This window comes from Cydia amplana, chromosome 19 (genome assembly GCF_948474715.1).
Source record: "Cydia amplana chromosome 19, ilCydAmpl1.1, whole genome shotgun sequence".
NCBI classification, from domain to species: domain Eukaryota; kingdom Metazoa; phylum Arthropoda; class Insecta; order Lepidoptera; family Tortricidae; genus Cydia; species Cydia amplana.
Window position 1 is genome coordinate 1,665,027 of NC_086087.1, and position 21,016 is coordinate 1,686,042.

The following is a 21,016-nucleotide window of genomic DNA, read 5'->3' on the forward strand; positions in this document are numbered from 1 at the left end:
CGCAATACGACGTCACGCACACGATGCGGGGCTTAGGGCTCGGGTTTCAGCGCGGACAGTACTAGTGCTAGTGCCTATAGTGAAGGACTCGATCTTATGTGATGAGTGAGCGTTCTAGGATCATAGGGCTTGTTCCACGGCAGATATTAACTGCCAATCTTCCCTCCAAATCTCAAACGAACACAACAGTCAAATAGGAAGCGCCAGAGATAGCAGACTCCATCAAAAAGGAAAAAAAAAAAAAAAAAAAATCGTTTATTCAGATGAAATAAACCCTAACATACATATTTTTTTCTTCTGCCAAACTGCAGGACAGTTTGTTGGCAGAGGGAACTAAACGGAGCTGTTCCAAGCCATGCAGGCCCAATACGACGTCACGCACACGATGCGGGGCTTAGGGCTCGGGTTTCAGCCCGGACCGGACAGTACTAGTGCTAGTGCCTATAGTGAAGGACTGAATCTTATGTGATGAGTGAGCGTTCTAGGATCATGGGGCTTGTTCCACGGCAGATATGAACTGCCAATCGTCCCTCCAAATCTCAAACGAACACAACAGTCAAATAGGAATCGCCAGAGATAGCAGACTCCATCAAAAAGGAAAAGTAGCTGTTCCAAGCCATGCAGGCCCAATACGACGTCACGCACACGATGCGGGGCTTAGGGCTCGGGTTTCAGCCAGGACAGTACTAGTGCTAGTGCCTATAGTGAAGGACTGAATGTAACGCTGGAGGTGAATGGAATGAGTTTTAATTTAGGATTATAGCTAAAAGATATGCTGTATGCATACACAAAAAAGTTGCAAAATATTGTGGCTGCAAAACTTTACAGCTGATGATGGCGCTAATCACTCTGTAGTAGCACCACTCTGGATAATTTCGGCTCTCATAACGCATCTCAGATATAGCCAATACATCATGTTATTCATGTTATGCGGTAACTAGTTTATCAAGCAGTAATTTGACTATCTACACAGTTATCCCAAAATGACGTCTTATACCGCCATTTACTTAGGCTGCGTTTCCACCAGAGATGTGGTACACATTTGCGACTGCAATATTTTGCCCCACTTTGCCCATCTTTGCATATTTTTTGTCTATGATTGTGGTGAGTGAGTGTATATATTTGAATTTTGAATGCTTTGACTGAAATCACAGACAATTGTGCTAATAGACTAGAAATGCAAGCAGTTTTTTTTCTAATGAATGTATCTGGTTTTAGTCCATCCACTGTTTATAAACTCGAAGCATGAGAATAATGAAATTCTAAAATCTAAATGTCTTCCCTCTAGTCCCATATTGAGGTTTATAATATAATCTAAATAAAATAAATAAATAAAATAAAATCTAAAAATCACCCTTGCATACCTAAATGTGTATTTTTTTCCTGGTTGACAGTTGAAGGTAACTTTATTTGACCCATACAAATATTACCATCATCAGACAGATTTTATATTATAGTGATCTATATAGTATGATTACATTTATAATTATAACATTTGAAAACATACCAGGCTGGCAATACATTTTGAAAATATAACCTAATATTTGTTTTCAAAGCAATAATAAACTGGTTTGTGTACTGAACAGGCTTGAAATTAGTTCAAATAGCCAAAATTCCTATTCCATTCTAAAATTTGTAAAAATATGTATATTTTTCAAGAAATAGATTTTTGTATATACTATTACATAATTTTCATTATCTAGATTACAGACATCATCATCTTCAGATATATGGCACTAATAATTTTTTCTTTGTCTATACATTACAGAAGTAAAGTGCGTGTCAAAGTAAAAGTATGGTAAAGTGTAAAATATGTGTATAAATATTAGTGTCCGACCGAAACATGTTTTTTTGCCGAAACCGAAACCGAATGTTCGGCTTTGGCTCTAGTTTCGGCCGAAACCGAAACCGAAACCGAAACTTTTGTAGACTTGTTAAAATCGTTGAAAAAATGTCATAAAACCGCTTTTACACACATATTATGGGGCTGTCAACACCCAATGTCCTTGAAATTGATGTTACTTAAGCAGTTTTTTATGAAAATTACTAGAGTTAGACCAAGATAATTCTGCAACGATTTTGATAAGTTGATAACACACGCAGTGCAAGTGTTATTTTAAAGGTCAAAATTTCTATGAAATTATGACGTATAAATAACACTTGCACTAGTTGCGTATGCTATCAAAATCATTGTAGAATTTTCTTGGTCTAACTCTATTCATTCACCAGTCAAGCTAACATGACTGTAGATACAGGGTCAACCAAAAACGCGAGCGCAGCGAGCGCGAAATTTTTTGTTAACAATATCGCATCGCAAAGCCGGGTACCGATCTTGACCTGGGCCTAAAAGTCCGAAGTGCCCCATTGAGGCGAACTTTCATGCGAAGTCAAAGCCGTGCTTAAGGCTTCAGGATAAGTAGTTGAGCACAGACTCCAACCAATGTCCATTGTATTAAAAAGCGAGACCGCAGGCCGAGCATGGCGCAACGAGGCCAAAGGCTAAGCTGAAGTAGAGGACATGTGGAACACAAACCAATGGTAAATTGAGGTAAAAAGTGAGGCTAGTTTTCTTATCCATGCCCATGCCATGCCATGCCATGCCATGTTTTGTTTTCTCTTGCCCATGGCCCATGCGACAGTGCTATCTCATTCACTTATAGGTATTGACAGCCTCTTAAGACTGCGTCAACCGTCCAGTGGCGCCCTCATTAGTGGAATTGTGTTTTATAATAAACCAATTAATTTCTGTGCCTAATATACATGAATCAGTATATGTAGGTATTAATATTGTTGTCCTACTTATTCCCCAACTTTTGGTCTTTGTCCGAAGTACCATTTCGTAAGTTTCGGCCCGGCCGAAAGGTTCGGCCGTTTTTTGGCCGAAACCGAAACTACAGACGAAACATGATTTTTTGGCCGAAACTGGCCGAAACCGAAAACGAACCTTCGGTCGGACACTAATAAACATGTGAAATTCAGAGGGCTCTGTGGAAGTTTTACAGGTCTGTATGTAAAATTATTGTATCAATACAATTTGTATGATGTGTAACTAAAAGTGTTAATGATAACAGACAATTATGTTTTTTTTTATCCATACTATTGATCAATGCTAATAGAAAATTAATGTTTCGTTAAATGCTTGGAATTTATTTTAATACCAAGAGCATTTTCTACTCTTCACACTCAGTTGTCCCTTTCAACCTAGTCTATTACGAAATGGACACAAAGAGTAATTAGGAAAAAAAATTAACTGTGTGTACCAATATGTTTTTTGATAAAGGCGTGTTAAGTTTGGGTACGTCACTAAAGGACACGTCTGTATCCATAAAAATCACAATGACTCTGTCATTCCTCCAATAGGTATACCACATTTTGTATTTATGTCGTTGGTTGAACGCCAAACTGAATCTTGTTTGTCGTCATTCTTTCGATTTCCACATGTACGAGTAATATAGACTAGAATAAAAGGCACATTTGTGACATCCCACGGGTAAAGGTACCTTGTGGCGATGGCGATTGGCTTCTACGACGCGTAGCAACATATTCGTATAAGAGCGAAGTCAGCGTTAGCTCCAGCCGCCATAAGGTACCTTTTCTCGTGGAACGTCACATTTTTATTTATTTTTTTGCCTAAAGAGAGTGAGCTGCCTTTCTAGAGTTTCTAGCATGGAGACACTCTAATTTCTATAAAAAAAACTATGGTTTGTTATGACTTGACTTATGAACCACGCCTGATAATCTGTTGATAATGCTATTGTAGATACTACCTGCTATTTGTGTGATAAACTATATTCTAGTGAGAAATAATTATTGTGTGGTCACAGATCTTCCTGTAATCCTGATAGTTTTGTAATTCCTATTAGACATAGGAAACGGTAGGCATAGTCCATGCAATGATTATTATTTTTAATTTATATGTAAGGTAATAAATGTTATTATTAATTTATATTTAGTTTTATTACTCTTCTCACAACATTTAGATTAAAAACTACTGACAAAGTAGGTTTGATGGAGTATTCGAGATATATGAGGTATAGTTTGGCCAGGGAGTGTCTCATTTCAAACATCTAGGCAGAGAGAATTATACTGTCTTGTCTTACGCTGGTACTAGCTCTCAAAAGAAAGGGATGAGAATATTTTTAATTCATTTTTACCATCCTTGTCAGTAGAAAACGGCACGAAATCCAAATTTTCTATGGGACGATAACTCTTCGCGCTTATATTTTTTAAATTTGCCGCTCTTTTCTACTGACGGAAATGGCTTGACAGAGTATATCTGAGGGTTGGAGTAACAGAGACAAAAATAGACGTTAGATTATAGAGTGCCAACGGCGAAAAACAAATCTAAATTTCGTTATCTGCCGCTCTTGCACTAAGCCCGTTCCACACTGGTGCGCGAATCGCGACGCGAAGCCGCGAACGCGAGTGTGGAGTCAAGTTCGCAGATCTGTGAAATCAACCCCACATTTCGCGCACGAGTGCGGAGGGGGCTAAAAATGATAAAGAAATTTCGTTTTTCGCAATAAGGCCTCTGCAAATCTTCTTGGAGTAATTCGTAAAGTTACTCAGGATAACCAACATAAGGAAAACACTGCGCGGTATTTTATTTTATTGTCTATGGACAATAACGAGTTCTTGGCTGTCAGTTTCAGTTGACAAGTAACCGTTATAACGTCGTTACTTTCGTCACATCACTACTTTGACAACAACCATTTTCGTCAATTTCGTGGGATTCACCGAGAAATAGAATATAAATTAATTTCAATCGCTTTTTGTGATAAGAGGGTACTTAAACTTTTGTGCGAATATTAACCGACTTCATGTGGATTATTTGCGTTGCGAGAAGCGGCAGGAACCGTGTGATTTATAATTTATTTTGCTGGTTTAAGAAACTTGAGCAGTTTAAGTTTTAAGTTCGTTACTTAATAATTAAAAAGTTAAAACTATAATATGGAGGAGGAGGATACGAAACAATGTCCCAATTGGTAAGTACAACGCCATTAGAGCGTGTTGTGTAAATTGTCCTATTAATACTAACATGCGCTCTCACCGTTTATTTTTAGCCGATGTAGAGATTGTAGAGCAATACAGCTGTTGTAACTGCTCCGGTTGTTTACCTTAATGAAAGAATCGCCGGAAAGATATTGAATACATTCTTGATCTAACATGTAACAGACAGAATATTGCTTACTTTAATATTATTTTTAATTTCACCCATAATTTTGTTTATTAATTATTTTCTTTTAATTATTTAAAAAATATCTTATATTGATATTGATAGTTAATTGAATAGTCTTTTTTGTTACATTTCTCTTAAAGAATTTGTCTTATAATCATGAGTGAACCCTGAAGGGTAGACAGGCAAATCAGGATTTCTAATTGCATTTTGAAAAAAATGCAAAAAAATGGTTAAAAATTTGGTCAGAATCCTTATGGCCAAAAGTGTTCCTTTAGAATTCCTTTTGTTTTATTTATAAGAACATAAGTATGTATCTTTTCCTACCCTTTACCGGTTCGTTCTATTCACACTTCCCTCATATATGTACTTTCTAAACAATAATCTAAAGTCTATTTTTTTATTCGGTAACGGAATAAAAAAATAGACTTTACATTACCAGTGTCATATTTAGACAAATCAAAATGATACCCTTTAAGCACTTCTAGACCATAGTATTACCCTATTTCCAAGGGTTTTCATAAGATTTGTTTTGATTTTAGTTTAATTTAATTAACTGATTTTTTATTTTTACTAACCTAGTTATTAAGTCTTATAGTAGGTATACTAATGTTGGCACCCTACAAGTGATTAATTTGCTTACTCAGAATGAAATGAAGAATAAATTAAATGTTTGATGCAGACTTTCTCATCAAGTATGTATGTATGAAATAATAATTCCAATTTTATTTATTTAATGAAGATAATACTGATCTTATTTTTGTTGGTACATTCTTAAAAATAATGTTAGTACTTAAAAGCTAAATTAGATTTTACATTTAAAATTATGTCATTAAATACAGGACAACACTCATGATCAGCAATCATCTTTGATATAATGATATCCTCATAAGATTGAGATTAGATAAATAAGAATAAATTTTATTTATAATAACTAAGTAATATGCATGCACAAAGCTGTCCGGTAAGCCCCAAACTAGGCTGAGCCTGTATCTTGGGGCTTACAAAAGAGTAGGTAACAGATTGGATTATGAATACATTGGATACTGAATAGCAATTATAAAGCTTGTAATGAGGAATAGGTACGGCAAATTGTATTGCCACTTATATCTCTTATCTTTGCCCTTGTATGGGCTCATTGAATAATGAATTATGCAAAGATACTTTGTTCATTGTTGCTAATAGGAAGTTGTGAATGAATTTATTGTTGGTATTGTTTATTGAGAAAGAGAGAAGGCCTGTGTCAAACAATGAGGTACATATAGATTGGTAATGATAAAGGTTAAGAACAGAAATTAGTAATTTTTTGACAGTGCCAAATAAAAAACATTTATTTTAGTATTCCATACAAATATTATTCATAAAGCTTGTATTAATTAAAATTTCCAACTTACCTAAATTACCAAAATATTGTTATCAGTAAGGACAACTACCTACATCAAATGAATTTTACAGTAATTGCTTACGTAAATTAATTCAGAGGTCTGAGCGCCAAATTGGCTTGTTTTACATTAAGAACAGACTCTAAAGCCTAAAAGGTTAAGGTTCAGGTTGTCTGGAAGAGATCGCTTTTTAGCGATAAGACCTCCTGTTGTTAACCTCTGCTTGTATTTCTGTTTTATTTGTATTGTCTTCTTTTATTGAGGTGTGCAATAAAGAGTATTTGTATTGTATTGTAAAGCCACAATGCATGGCATGTTACAGCAAGCGCGAGATCCCCTCGGTCAACTTCACGACGCACTCCGTGCACTGCGCGCGCAACCTGCGCAACTGTCCCGTCTGCAAGGAGCCAGTGCCCGTGGCACAACTGCAAGAGCACCACGACGCGTTGCACAAAGAAGGTAGGAAGATGTATAGGCATCCTATAGGTCGTAACTAAGGCCATAGTCAATACCTAAGCTAAAGGTTAAGACGCGAAACCCTAGATGTAGTGTAGGGACGCCTGGCCGGAAGCAGGCGGGCTGTCGATCACGTGTCGCGTTCATTCAGCCCAGCTCCCTGGAGGGAGCTGCAGGTTACGGTCCCGGCGGCATTCCCACACCATTCTCCTGAAATCTTCTTGATTTTCTGCAGAACAGAAGGACATCTGTAAGTTCGACGTCCTTTAGTTCTTGTAGTGTGTCTCTTTTCGTCTATTATATCGAGGTGCCGCGTACATAATACATTTTGCTAGTAAGTGTGAAAGCTAGTCTCCTCCTTACCACGGTGTGGGCAGGAGACGTCTCTACTGACGCCAAATCCTAACCTGAGGGCCACTTTCCCGAATGAAGGTTGAGAGAGGCGATGGCTGAGATACGCGTCATACTCGTGAACGGGTGCTGTTTGTGGAGACTGGTCTATTTAAGCTAACACGAGCTATTATATTTAGTTACTCTATTTTTGAGGATAATTACTAGTGGAGTCAATATAAAGTTAAAGTTACATTAATTGCACAGTCAAATGTTTCTACACGGGTGAATTATATATCATATTGAATACCCGGCTGCGAATTAACAACTTGATATCTGTTCCCGTTTTTGAGAAATAACATTTTTTTTATTTTATATTTTATACTACCTAAACAGTAATTTCACACTAGAGATTTTTTGAAGAATGGGCTATGAAGCTTACACGACTACACGGTCAAAATTTCTCCCGACAATAATATTAATTATAGATTTAATGAAAAAAACAATAACTTTGTAAGTTTTTCATGACCGAGAATATCCCACACTGAGAGAAAAGTTTACTATTGTGGTTAATAGTATTTGTTTCGATCATGTTTAATTTATCTGCCTGAGGAACTGCTATATTCGCAGAATAGCAGCATGATATTGGAAACAAACAGCAAATAATGTTCTACACAATTAATGGACACTTCTAGTTTTTTGACAGTAAGTGTACAAGTCATTGAAGAATAACATACTTATTTTTCTCGCAATTATTAAATCAATTTCCAGCATAAAAAGTCAATGAAGTATGCTGTATTTCCAGGCTTCCACAGAGGCCAAGTCAAACTTTGTTTAAGATGTCAAAAAGATATCATTTTGTTATCATTCGCCCAACCGTCTCGCTCGCACCAATACATATTTCATCTAGTACGAGTGAAATGCACGCGCGAATGATATAAAATGACATCTTTTATAACAAAGTTCGAATTAGCATCAAGGTATATTAGGAAAATATACCTTATGACATATGGCATTGCGTTAAGGTTTAATAATTCAATGCATAAAGTGTCTGTGTTTATGTGAAAAATGATAGGTGTCAATTTTTATATCTATTCACAAAACGTTTAGAATACAGGATGCACAGTCAGATATAAATAGACCCTTGAAGTCTTACAACTATCTATGATACTGGATCTCAAGCTTATTTGGTTAGTAAGTACCGTCCACCAAGTTATACTTCGAATAGCCACCCGGACAAATTCCAAAGCTAATTTCGAATTTTAAAATTTGACAATTCACGAGAAGAGTAACGTAACGTCAAAGGATATGTTTGTCCCTTTTCAACGATCCTGTCATCCGATGCTTGAGTAGAGTGAAACTAAAAGAAGCAAATGTCAGCAATTCGTAACGCTTAGTTTTTGTTAGCGTTAGCGCATCGCGACATGAGAACTAGTATGAGCCTGGCCCTCGATTACGTATAATTGCAAGGAAACTTGGGATCAAGTTATCTTAGTCAATTTAGAGCAGTTGGAATTCAACTCATTGTGAAATTTTTGAACGTTTTCAAATAATTTGTTGGATTAAGTAGTAAAAGTGTTACAGTGTGTTATATATTTGTGATCTACTTACAAGGCCCTTTCATTTGGTACCCCACATGGTATGTTTAAAAGAAAAATGGTAAAAACTTTGCGTCATAGCAACTACCCTCACCACTTTCGCGCTTGTCATCTCATATATTTGTGTTCAGGATATTATACTGAATGCACTGATACCAAATATACTCATATCCGAGACGACATGAGCGTAAATTTTTCTAGAAGACTTTTCGAGAAAAGGCCAGGCTACAATATCTTTACAGGTTGATTGATACTGAGTGTATTAACACCATGTTCACCCATATCCAAGACGATATGAACGAAAAGTAACCTAAAGCCACCCTACCAACATTTTCGTAACAATGAGAGATTATTTCTTGGAAATAATGTTGTAATATAAACTCCTTGTAGAGCACCTACCTGCGAAGAGATCGTGCTGTCAAAGTTGTTAATGATTTAATATAATATTGTTAATTAACTAAAGTTTTATTAATGCATCATTTCATTTTATACACCGCGGGATTTAATAACCCGAAAGATTTAAATCACGTATTTTTGAAGACAGTACGAGTAAATAATGTTATATCAACATGGGTCCAATTATATATTTTAATTAAACTACTATTTCAGTACAAATTAAATCATATTAATTTACCGCTTCTTTGTGAACAAACCTTTATTCAGAGAGTGAGCGAGTTTAATTAATCTCAAGTAGAGAAACAGAGAGCGAGCATGACATTTCATGAATCACTCCGATATCATACGATGCACGGCGAATGCAGTGACATGTGTTCCATGACAAGAAGTGTCAAGTTATGTCTAGGATCATGTTTACGTTGAAATTATTTCAATTGATTGGCACCTCAAAATACCACAAATTGTATCAAAACTTTATTAATTACTACAACAGTAGGTATAGTGCAGTTATTATTGTTGAAACTTTGCGATAAAATCTTTTCCTTTGAGGTAACCAAAGCCATTAACCATGATTATATCCGAAAGAAATCATGCCTCTTATTGTTTTAACTCATACTACAGCTGGAAAGGGATGATTACTTGAATGACCTTTTGTTAAAATATCGATCATGCTTATCAGTACGTATTTTAAATTCTCGATGTGTTGATTTATACTGAGTAAAGTAAAATAAACAACTATGTTAAACAATTACGCTTTTTTATTAATTTAATGAATTAGGTTTTCGAAGTGTGTACCACCGTTTTCAGCACAAAGATTTAATTTTAAACGGATTTCATTATTTAGGTTTACAAAAGTGTTCTTTATTTCTTCGGAAGCCGTTCGAATTTTTATTAATAATTCTTCTCCAGAGTTCACTGGTGTTGAGTATTCCTTCCTTATCTTTCAGAGTTCCCCATAGAAAAAAACCAATGGCGTTAAGTCGGGTGACCGGGCGGGCCAGATTAGGACGTTGCTTCCACGGCCAATCCACCTCTCAGGGTATTGTTCGTCTAGCCAATTTACGAACTTCTAGGCTGAAGTGGGTCCGTCGTGCCGGAAGCACATAGTTCTTCGGGTTTCCAAATCCGTACACAAAGTGAATATCCGCTAAATGAATTTTATTTATTACAGTCAATCAAATTTAAAGATGTTATCTTGCGCATATCTTGTGTGACATATGAAATATGTCATTTTATTGACATCAATTTCGTCATTTTCGTCAAACTATCAGCCAGTTATCATAAAGGTAAATAGTTTGTACTCTCGTGATTGAGAACAGAACAAAATTTCGGTAGTGAAACCTTTTTGTAGGATATCAAACTTAATTAAGTGAAACTGGCTAATAACCATGTAGTTAGTGCGTCTGCGTGTAAAATTAGTTGGTGGCTACGTCACGCATAAGGGTGTGTTAGAATTGAGATTTTTTTACTTGTGATTTGTTTTAAATAATTAATATCTCTTAAATTAAGGGTTTTTGGACTATGTGTTATATAACTTTATATACTCTAATTAGGCTCTAAAATCGTTGGTTTAAATCTTTCGGGTTATTAAATCCCGCGGTGTATATAACCCTATTACCCTTTGAATGACCTTTTTCACGTTTTCTACAGCAATGCAGTCGACTGCAGCAATTTTGAAGCGCGACATTGCTACCGACTGCATTACTGTGGTAAATGTCAAAATCGAAGTTCCTATCTGGATTTTGGCGTCCATTAAAAATAAATAATCAAAGGAGGTCATCGATCAAATGGGCCGGAGGACAAGCCATCGTTAACTGGTAGAGAATGCCTTATGGCATTAAGTCCGCCTCTTGTACTATAAGGTTTTTCTTTTGTGCAATAAAGATTAACCACTTTATTCATAAACTTTACGGGCCTGATTTAGTTCAATTATGTTTATCCCTTACTTACAAATACATAAGTTAAAGTGACAGATAAGGACAAACGATTATTACTATTATTAGCTAATTGAGGTTTGTAGCGCGTTTATGAATAACGGGGGTTAAAGAAATAAAATAAATACAGATGATGACAGTAATTATATACGCATTTTATTACGGAAAAAGATTTAATATTGGGTGTAAATGAAACGGGAATTGGAAATATAAAATAAAATGATATTATATTATTCATTTCCGTAAGTCAAACCATCATCTTTATTAGCATTGACATAACGCTCAACTTCGCACAAACCGTATGGTTTTTCACTAAGGAGTGATATATTCTCTTTACGCTAAACTTTATGGTGGGTAGACAAGTCTGTATACTTCTTTGGAACTAACTGCCATAGTCTGTCATAGCCATGTCATAACCTCATAGCTGACATATGTGACGTATAGGAGATACCGCAATGCATGCATGCATTGCGCGTTTTATAGGAGCTTGGCCTGAGGTGTGTTAAGTAAGCGCGCAACGCATACCGATGAAACTGGGTAAGATAGTCATGGGAGAATTAACGGTCGACCGGATCGCGAACTCTCGGCTGTTGAAGCGGAACAATCGTCTGCCGCGAACATTGAAGTGAGACGGAGATATGGAAGTCGATAAAACGTTCTCTACAGCACGGCTAGCACATGATTACCCGCGGGATAGCTCGCGCCGCGAGAGACGGCAGTCGCCCGTCACAAATTTCTATCTCTATCTGTCAATTCCTCGATTTTGGCAGCATGAGTTCGCACATCGAGAAAAGAGTTCCACGAGAGAGAGCCATCCCGCGCGCGACTTAGCCAATGTGGCCATTTATACATGGAACAAACTTTTCATTCGTGGCAACACTGAATCGGTAAAATAATAATCGGATAAGTAATGAATAGTCAGCCTTAGAAACGGAGCGTCCCTAGTCACGATAACTTTGTCTCTTTCTCGCAGTATGAAGAATAAGAAATAGCAAATATTATTTTTAAGTCGAAAATGTCAGTGTCAATACTGTCAATCAAAATTTGATTCGCTTTGTCGTTACAAGTTGGGATATATTATTATAATTATCTAAAGATTACCTACCTAATCATTAAATAAAATACAACTCCTTACGAATAATTGGCGTTTTGTTAAAAGTTTTGGCTAACAAAATACCATCTTTACGAAGAAGTCAAGTTGTAAGTACGTACACAATTCAATCTTCATAAAGCTCTTTTCCGTTGTCTTTTGCAAAAAAATTACATTCCTTTTAAATCTTACTTACAGACTAAATATCTTATGCTAATCCCCGACATATCTCCCTTATGGCTTCGAAGATAGATTGAATGATAATCATGCACAAGCCTGTCATCAAACACGGAGGTATTCTCTACACCTAAGCATGCTGCTGCTAACCGCAGCCCTCCTGCCATCACGGAGGACATAGAAGGGCTCAAGTTGGGAACCTACTCCGTGCAAGGACAGTCGAGTGTTGATAACACTTCTCAAATAATGTGACTTTTAAATAAATACTACCAAAAACTTTAAATGATTTTATTTACTTTGACCTTTTTGAGATAGGTACTCAGATTTAAGTACGATTCGTCGGAGTCGGAGCGCATTTCACATTTGTATGCCCAAAGCCGGTCGGCTGCTTGCGGATCGGATGGCTCCGGACGGATTCTATCGCTTCTGCCACACATTATGTAATAGGTACACTGAAAAAGCACTCCGGCGCGGCCCAACTCTAGCCGGTCGGTGGAAATCGTAACTTAAGGATTAGGCTAGTACCAACTCGTACACTACAAAGTAAGTATTACGGCTGTGGTCTTCTGTGAGGTGGAGGTTGAGTTGAGCTGCCAGATTCATTATTTGCATTATTTGTGGAATGATGTTTCACAAAATTTCGTCTAAATCGGTTCGGCGGATTAAGCGTCAAGAGGTAGCATATAGTCAGCAGCAATAGTTGCTAAGCGGGCGAGGTGTTCAAAATTACCTTGACGCGCTCTTATTCTCTTAACAATAAAGTCGCGTCAAGATCATTTTGAACACCTCGCCCGCTTAGCAACTATTGCTGCTGACTGTACATAGGTACATATTTACTTTTGCATGTACTTATTATAAGTAAGGTTGATCGCAATATTCAGGTCGGGATTGTGTTGTTTATATCCCGCAATGAATGGAAACACCTAAGGAGCGACATAATATAGGTTGTCAACAATAATTGCATGTAAAAATACGCGTGTAAGTAAATATAACGGGTTAGCACTGATTGATAGCACGTAATTGTTTCGCGGATTAGCAATGTACTATTTTTGTATCAATTATTTATGTTTCTATTAATTATCCCCCAGTCAATTCGCCACCAAAGGTTTGCTTTGTTGATGAGGTCGTGGTCGTACAATCTTAGGCTTAGATTTTTTTCTGTCGGATTTTCGTTTAACTTAAGAGAACAAACAAGTCATTGTGAAAAAATATAATCATTTTGATATTAATGGCATGATCATGAAACTCAAGATTCAAATTATACTTAAACAAAAAAGTGTTGTAGTATGAAATAAATATAAAATATGGAAAATTATCTTTCTTTTAGAACAAAAGTCAACAAAACTTCGACCAAATACGCTTGTCGCGACCCTCTAGCCTCGAAGACAATTTCTCTCATTTTAACGTTCAAACGCGGGACATTTTGTCTCCCATAGTACACTCGTGCTACGATTTTCGAGAGTATCCCGCGTGGAACTGTCAAACGACAAAATTATGTCGCTTTGACATTTGTCCGCGAGACAGCGGGTTGTCGCGCGGTTCTTATGCTACCGATTCGCGAGAGAGCTCTATGTCGCGGCATTTTCTCGCCTGTCGACTGTCGCGCCCATCATGTGCTAGCCGTGCAGTGAATCAGTACCCGCCATTTAGGGTAATTTAAATAGCTTGGATGATTTAATAATGGTTTTATTCCATACAATATTACATATACGTGGGAGATTTTTTGTTGTTACACTAACATGAGAAAGAGATTTGAGAAAGTGAAAAACAAACCCACTGTCCATTTTCTCGAAGCAACGAAAACATTTTCAAAACAAAAATGGTTAATAGTAATTAAATGGATTAATTTACGTGAGAGATTTTTTTGTAGGATATAGTAAATATACAGAGCTTAATTAACATGTAATTGTTATGTACACATAGTTGTTATTTTTATATAAAAAAATATTTTTAATAAAGAAAATTATTGGGAGCTGGTTTTGGTGTCAAGCTGGGAGAAAATATAAATACATAATGAGTATATGTTTGAGAACTGCATATTAAAAAATCTCGAGTGTCGGATTCATGTTTTGATATATTTTTTCTATTTTAATAATAGTTTGGATTTATTAAAACCATGTGACATATTTTGTGGAGATTTTTTTTTAAATATAGTATTTGCAACATAGGTTATCACATCTCAAAAAATCTCTAGTGTGAGAATTCATGTAGAGCTCTCATACATTATGAACTGTGCTGACCCGCCTATACATGGACACAGACACACCTCATTCGGTTCTCGTATGCTATTTTATTTTTATTGTCATTTTCTTACTTAATGAATGTTTTAATTAGGTATACAGGATTTTGACTCTTGGAGACCCTATACATCTCTAAGGATAATTTGATTAACTACTATATATTGTAATCTTTTAGTTATGATGACACTTAGAGACATTTACATCTCTAAATAATAGTAGTAGTGGCATAGGTAGTTTTGTATCTTTGTGTTCTTTTTTTCAATACTATTGTTATAGCGTTTTTTTTTGTAATTCGACATTTAGAGACTTTATACATCTCTATGTAATACTTTAGTTTGATTTTATATTTGCGGCTTAGAAAGTTGTATTTTATAATTGTAGATGTGTTTTTTTTTTGCTGTATGTAAATTCCATGTTGACGTGTAAAAGTGCCCTTGTGGCCTATTTGCTGAATAAATGTTGATGTTTGATGATGTATGTTTGCTAGAAGGAACGTACAGAGCATGGACGCTCGACGCTGTCGCCGACGGCCATACATTGCTTAAAAGAAATATATAGAGGTCGGCGTCAGCCGTTCGTTTGTTTATAAAATTTGCATCGTCGAGATATTAAAGAGGGCTTTTTTGACCCTCTGGTGAAGTTTTGCTCGTCTTCCTTTGCCCTAAATGCGTCACTTATAGAGTCGTGCGGAAAGAAGAGTCGTGGAATGTATTGGGCCCCATACATTCCACGACTCTTCTCTTTCCGCACACTATACGTATGTATATTTGAAGTTTCTAAATTTGCCAGTCAATAAATCGAGCAGATTTTAAATGTAGAACCGAATTTTGATTGTCATTTCATGAGCTAAATAAATATTTTGTTTATGAACAGTGCCGTGTAAGAAATGCGGCGAGAGCGTCTGCGGGACGGACCTCGAGGACCACATACGAGATTCCTGCGCTCAAACTATCAAGCCATGCAGGTCAGAACTTTACACTCTTTCTCATACTTGAGCATTTTTATAAGTTGGGTAAATGTATAGGTATGAAGGGAGGCTGAAATATTCGCGGCCTAAGCTAAGCGAAAAAAATAATAATTAAAAAATAAAATAAATAAAAAATAATTAAAAAATTAAAAATAAACAAAAATAAAACCAAAATAAAATAACTTAATATAATATCTTTTTTAAAAGGGAACCGCCTTCAAAAAACCAACTCACTGAAAAGTACAAAATAATTTTTATATGGCACCCCTTTACGTGTCCAGTCCCTATCCCACGGCGTAAAGCAATTTTTTGCCAAAAAGTAATTAATACCTAATAATAAGAAAATTAATTTTATAATATGTTTATAAGTATTTTGTATTGTTTTTGTAAGTGTTTTTGTATTTTATTTTTATATCCATATTATAAAATAACCTAACTTAAGACCAAAAATAAATAAAGAAAATTAATAATCATCCGGGTAATTACTTAGTTTTTGAAGTCGGTGCCAAACCAAAATTTTTGAGAACCGATATTTTATACAACGAAGAACGCTGCACTTACTTGCATTATAAATACATACATATTACTTAGTTTACTCATTAATTTAGTTCTTGTAGGTTAAGTACTACGTACTCGTATTGTTTTTCTGATTGGTAGTAAAGACTGTTTTTGTTGGTTTGGCACCGCCTTCAAAAACTAAGTAATTACCCGGATGATTATTAATTTTCTTATTATTAGGTATTAATTACTTTTTGGCAAAAAATTGCTTTACGCCGTGGGATAGGGACTGGACACGTAAAGGGGTGCCATATAAAAATTATTTTGTACTTTTCAGTGAGTTGGTTTTTTGAAGGCGGTTCCCTTTTTTTAAAAAAGATATTATATTAAGTTATTTTATTTTGGTCTTATTTTTGTTTATTTTTAATTTTTTAATTATTTTATTTTATTTTTTACTTTTTAGTGATAGGTAGATACTTCATTTATGGTTTTGGGCTAAAATACTAGTTTGTTAGGCTCTCTATTTAGTCTACTAATGTTGGTGACGGCCTAACTCGATGATAATCGCGACATTCGCGACACACATAATATGACGTTTTGGTGCTAAACGATTTGTATGTATATTGCTCCCACTCCCATTCCCAGTCCCAGTCCGAGTCCGACTCCCACTCCCACTATTTTATCTAAATCGGGTTTAGCAACATAAATTTGTTGGTAGGTATACCGAATACCGATAGCATGGCCACCTACCGGGTCCAATTGGTTTTTCAAACCATCCATGTACTGTACACTAAAACCTTCTCCAGAATGTAACAAACACTTTTCTGAAAACCGCATCCAAATCGGTTCAGCCAAACGCGAGATAATCACGAACAAACATAGACACATACATACGTACATACATACGGGTCAAACTGAGAACGTCCTTTTTTTAAAGGCAGTTAGAAAAAAGTTCATCGACCCACCTAGTGGACCTCTGCAACATAGGCAAACGACGACAAGTCGGTTAACCAAAACAAAGTGTGCCTATGTTGCACCAAACCTAAGTTCCACTAGGTACAGCAAGGGTTTAGCATCAGCTCTATCTTGGGTACTGCTCTCCCAAGTGCTCATCAAGATGTGACGGATGGCCAAAATAGCGTTGGCCTATGTTGCACCAAACCTGAGTTCCACTAAGTACAGCCAGGGTTCAGCATCAGTTCTATCTTGGGTACTGCTCTCCCAAGTGCTCATCAAGATGTGACGGATGACCAAAATAGCGTGGGCCTATGTTGCACCAAACTTGAGTTCCACTAGGTACAGCCAGGGTGAACCCTGCCAGCCAGGGTGGTTTGATGCATCAGCTCTATCTTGGGTACTGCTCTCCCAAGTGCTCATCAAGATGTGACGGATAGCCAAAATAGTGTTGTCCTATGTTGCACCAAACCTGAGTTCCACTAGGTACAGCCAGGGTTCAGCATCAGCTCTATCTTGGATACTGCTCTCCCAAGTGCTCATCAAGATGAGACGGATGACCAAAACAGCGTGGGCCTATGTTGCACCAAACCTGAGTTCCACTAGGTACATCCCGATTTCCACTAGGTACATCCAGGGTTCAGCATCAGCCCTATCTTGGGTACTGCTCTCCCAAGTGCTCATCAAGGCGTGTCGGATGACCAAAACAGCGTGAGCCTATGTTGCACCAAACCTAAGTTCCACTAGGTACAGCCAGGGTTCAGCACCAGCTCAGATCTATGTATACTAAAACCTTCTCCAGAATGTAAGAAACACTTTTCTGAAAACCGCATCAAAATCGGTTCAGCCAAACGCGAGATAATCGCGAACAAATATACATACATACATACATACATACATACATACGGGTCAAACTGAGAACCTCCTTTTTTTTTGAAGGCGGTTAAAAAGCTATGCTACTTTTTCCCCCGCCTCTTAGAAAAAAAAACGAAAAATTAAACAAAAAAAACATGCTACTTTTTCCCCCGCCTCTTTGGCAGTTTCAATATTGCCGCCATTACTAACGATTAATAATTAGCATTTACTTTAATACTTTTTTAAAAAAAAATTCTAAGGCCGCTAACTTTTCAGCCCCTCCCTCGTATTATTATTATTTATTACAATATATTTACACAGCATTACAGTTCGCACCAAAGCGCTGGCAAATTTATACATGCAAATAATATAAATTAAAAATATGTCAAGTTATTTAAAATATACAACTAGGTAATATACATTTTATTATTATTAGGTATTATGTAGATGGTACTGTAATCACGCGTTAGATTCTAGCGAGATATTTCTCTGTCTTTCTTATACTGCTCTTAAAAGACATTGTAACTTATAGGTATTGTGTCTCGCCGATTATCAACCTGCCTCACAAGTATTCTGTGTCCCCAGATATTGCGAGTTAGAGCTGCCACGGCACGCTCTGCCCCCGCACGAGACGTACTGCGGCGCGCGCAGCGAGCAATGCCCCGAGTGCAAGGAATACGTCATGATCAAGTACCGACAGCTGCATTTGGACTCTAACCATGGCTTCATTCGGCTCTCTGACGGTAACTATAACTAGTGTTTCCCCAGATATTGCGAGCTAGAACTCCCGCGGCACGCTCTGCCCCCGCACGAGACGTACTGCGGCGCGCGCAGCGAGCAATGCCCCGAGTGCAAGGAATACGTCATGATCAAATACCGCCAGCTGCATTTGGACTCTAACCATGGCTTCATTCGGCTCTCTGATGGTAGGACTTCTTGAAGTATCTCTTTAGCGCTACGACATGAGATTCTTCAAGTCGATATCCGATGTTGCTTATGTCCATGGGCGACGGTGACCGCTTCCCTTCAGGCGGCTTGTTGCTCGTTTGCTGACTATTACATAGAAAAGGACCATTTGCTATATGGCTCTTTTTGTATTCTCATACTTCAAGGAATTATTTTAAGATTTTTTAAATCGTGTCAGGGGTACCTTTATAATATTGTAACTTAACACGCATCTTACACTTGACGTGTCAAGAGGCTAAGGGACGGAAATTTAATTCTTTTTGAAGTGAAAACTTCTTTAGCGGCGCTGGGCACTTTTTGAGGGCTTTTTTTATAGATAGAGTGATTCAAGAGGACGGTTTATGTATAATTTGTTAACCCGTGCGAAGGGGCGGGTCGCTAGTAAAAATATATAATTATCAATCTTATCATTCATCTAATAATCTAATCTAATGTATACATTCTTCATTTCAGATCCTGTGCCAATAGAAATCAAAGCAAAGCCGAAACCCATCACCAACGGTTTCGTAGCCTCCACCAGTCGCCAGACCGAACCCAGGGCCAGACCTCAAACTGAGACCTCTCAGACCGGACCCACTAGACCTGACCTAACCAGACATACTGAGACACCTCAGACCGGACCCACTAGATCTGAACTAACCAGACATCAGACTGAGACCTCTCAGACCGGACCCACTAGACCTGACTTAACCAGACATAAGACTGAGACATCTCAGACCGGACCCATCAGATCTGATCTTAAAACCAGACCTCAAACTGAGATGCGATATTTTCCTGGGTCAAGCCAAGACAATAGGGGTGTTAATGGGGTTAATGGAGGTAGAAACATGGAACATAGAGCTAGCGATAGTTCTAGAAATGAAAGAGTATCTAATGTGAGAGCGAGTGGGGAGAGGAATGGGAAGGCGAGGGTGAAGAGGACGAACGATCAGCCGCAGATTAATACGAGTGTGGAGCCGAGAGAAAAGGTGCATAAGGAGTTGTAAGTAATTACTTTTTACCACTGTCTATATTTAATTTAATCTACACAAGTATAAAATACAGAATATTATAAGATTTATATGTACTTATAGGTAATATCTGGGAGACCGAGCTTTACTGGGGAAACATATAAAAAGTATAAAAACTCAAAAATGCGCGTTTTCCCAGAGATAAGACCTAGCTAGATCGATTTTCGCCTCCGAAAACCTCCAGCATATAGCAAATTTCATCGAAATCGTTAGAGCCGTTTCCGAGATCCCCCAAAGGTAAATATAAATAAATAAACAAGAATTGTTCCTTTAAAGGTATGTATTACAAGAGATTAGATATGTATAGGATTTAACAAAAATAGTGGGGATCCGTTAAAGGGTATATTCGGTATTGTGTTCTGATTAGGAAAATGTAGAAAATAATTTTTTTAGACTCGATTTTTTTTCTATGGGGCAGGTCATCCAACTCTCCATATAAAGGCCAAAAATTATCTTTTTCTCAAAAATGGACGGCAAAGTCGACGTTGCCGGTTAAAAAATAGGTCGCGAAATGCGTAGTTTATGGTCATTCAAAAAATTAAAAAGTTAAAAACATTGCAGTCTCGATTTCGGGACTGCAATGTCGCATACAAATTCCATTATTTAACGAGTTCCAAACTTTTTAAAACTTTAAATGGCCATATCAAATGAAGGCATAGGTCCCTTAAACAGCCAAACAGATGATCAGCACTTATTATTATAAAGCCTAAACCTTGACCTTGGAGCGTCGCACCCATAAGTGAGAGCGAGAAACAGATATCTCTTTCTCGCTCTCACTTATGGGTGCGACGCTCCAAGGTCACGGTGCGGTGCGATAGTCTGTTACAGGCTTAATGTTGGTACCGCGACTATTTAGGTGTCTCAAATAGGTTGGCGTATTTTCAGCAGAAAAATACACTTCTTTTTAGGGTTCCGTAGCCAGAGTTGGGCAAAATTTATTCGAATAACGATTAACGATTAAAATTAACCGATTTAATCGCGAGCGCC

General features: G+C 37.1%; 1 protein-coding gene across 1 annotated transcript in view; it reads left to right on the forward strand.

Annotated features, from left to right (window-relative positions):
• The first annotated feature begins 4,725 nt into the window (after nucleotides 1–4,725).
• The window catches only part of LOC134657092 (uncharacterized), a 30,365-nt gene continuing 14,074 nt past the window's right edge, over nucleotides 4,726–21,016 (forward strand). Inside the window, exons 1-5 of the mRNA XM_063512645.1 lie at nucleotides 4,726–4,985; nucleotides 6,881–7,017; nucleotides 15,653–15,743; nucleotides 18,639–18,796; nucleotides 19,473–20,001. Coding sequence (XP_063368715.1) covers nucleotides 4,951–4,985; nucleotides 6,881–7,017; nucleotides 15,653–15,743; nucleotides 18,639–18,796; nucleotides 19,473–20,001 — 950 coding nt within the window. The 5' untranslated portion in view covers nucleotides 4,726–4,950. The remainder of the gene's footprint in view (nucleotides 4,986–6,880; nucleotides 7,018–15,652; nucleotides 15,744–18,638; nucleotides 18,797–19,472; nucleotides 20,002–21,016) is intronic.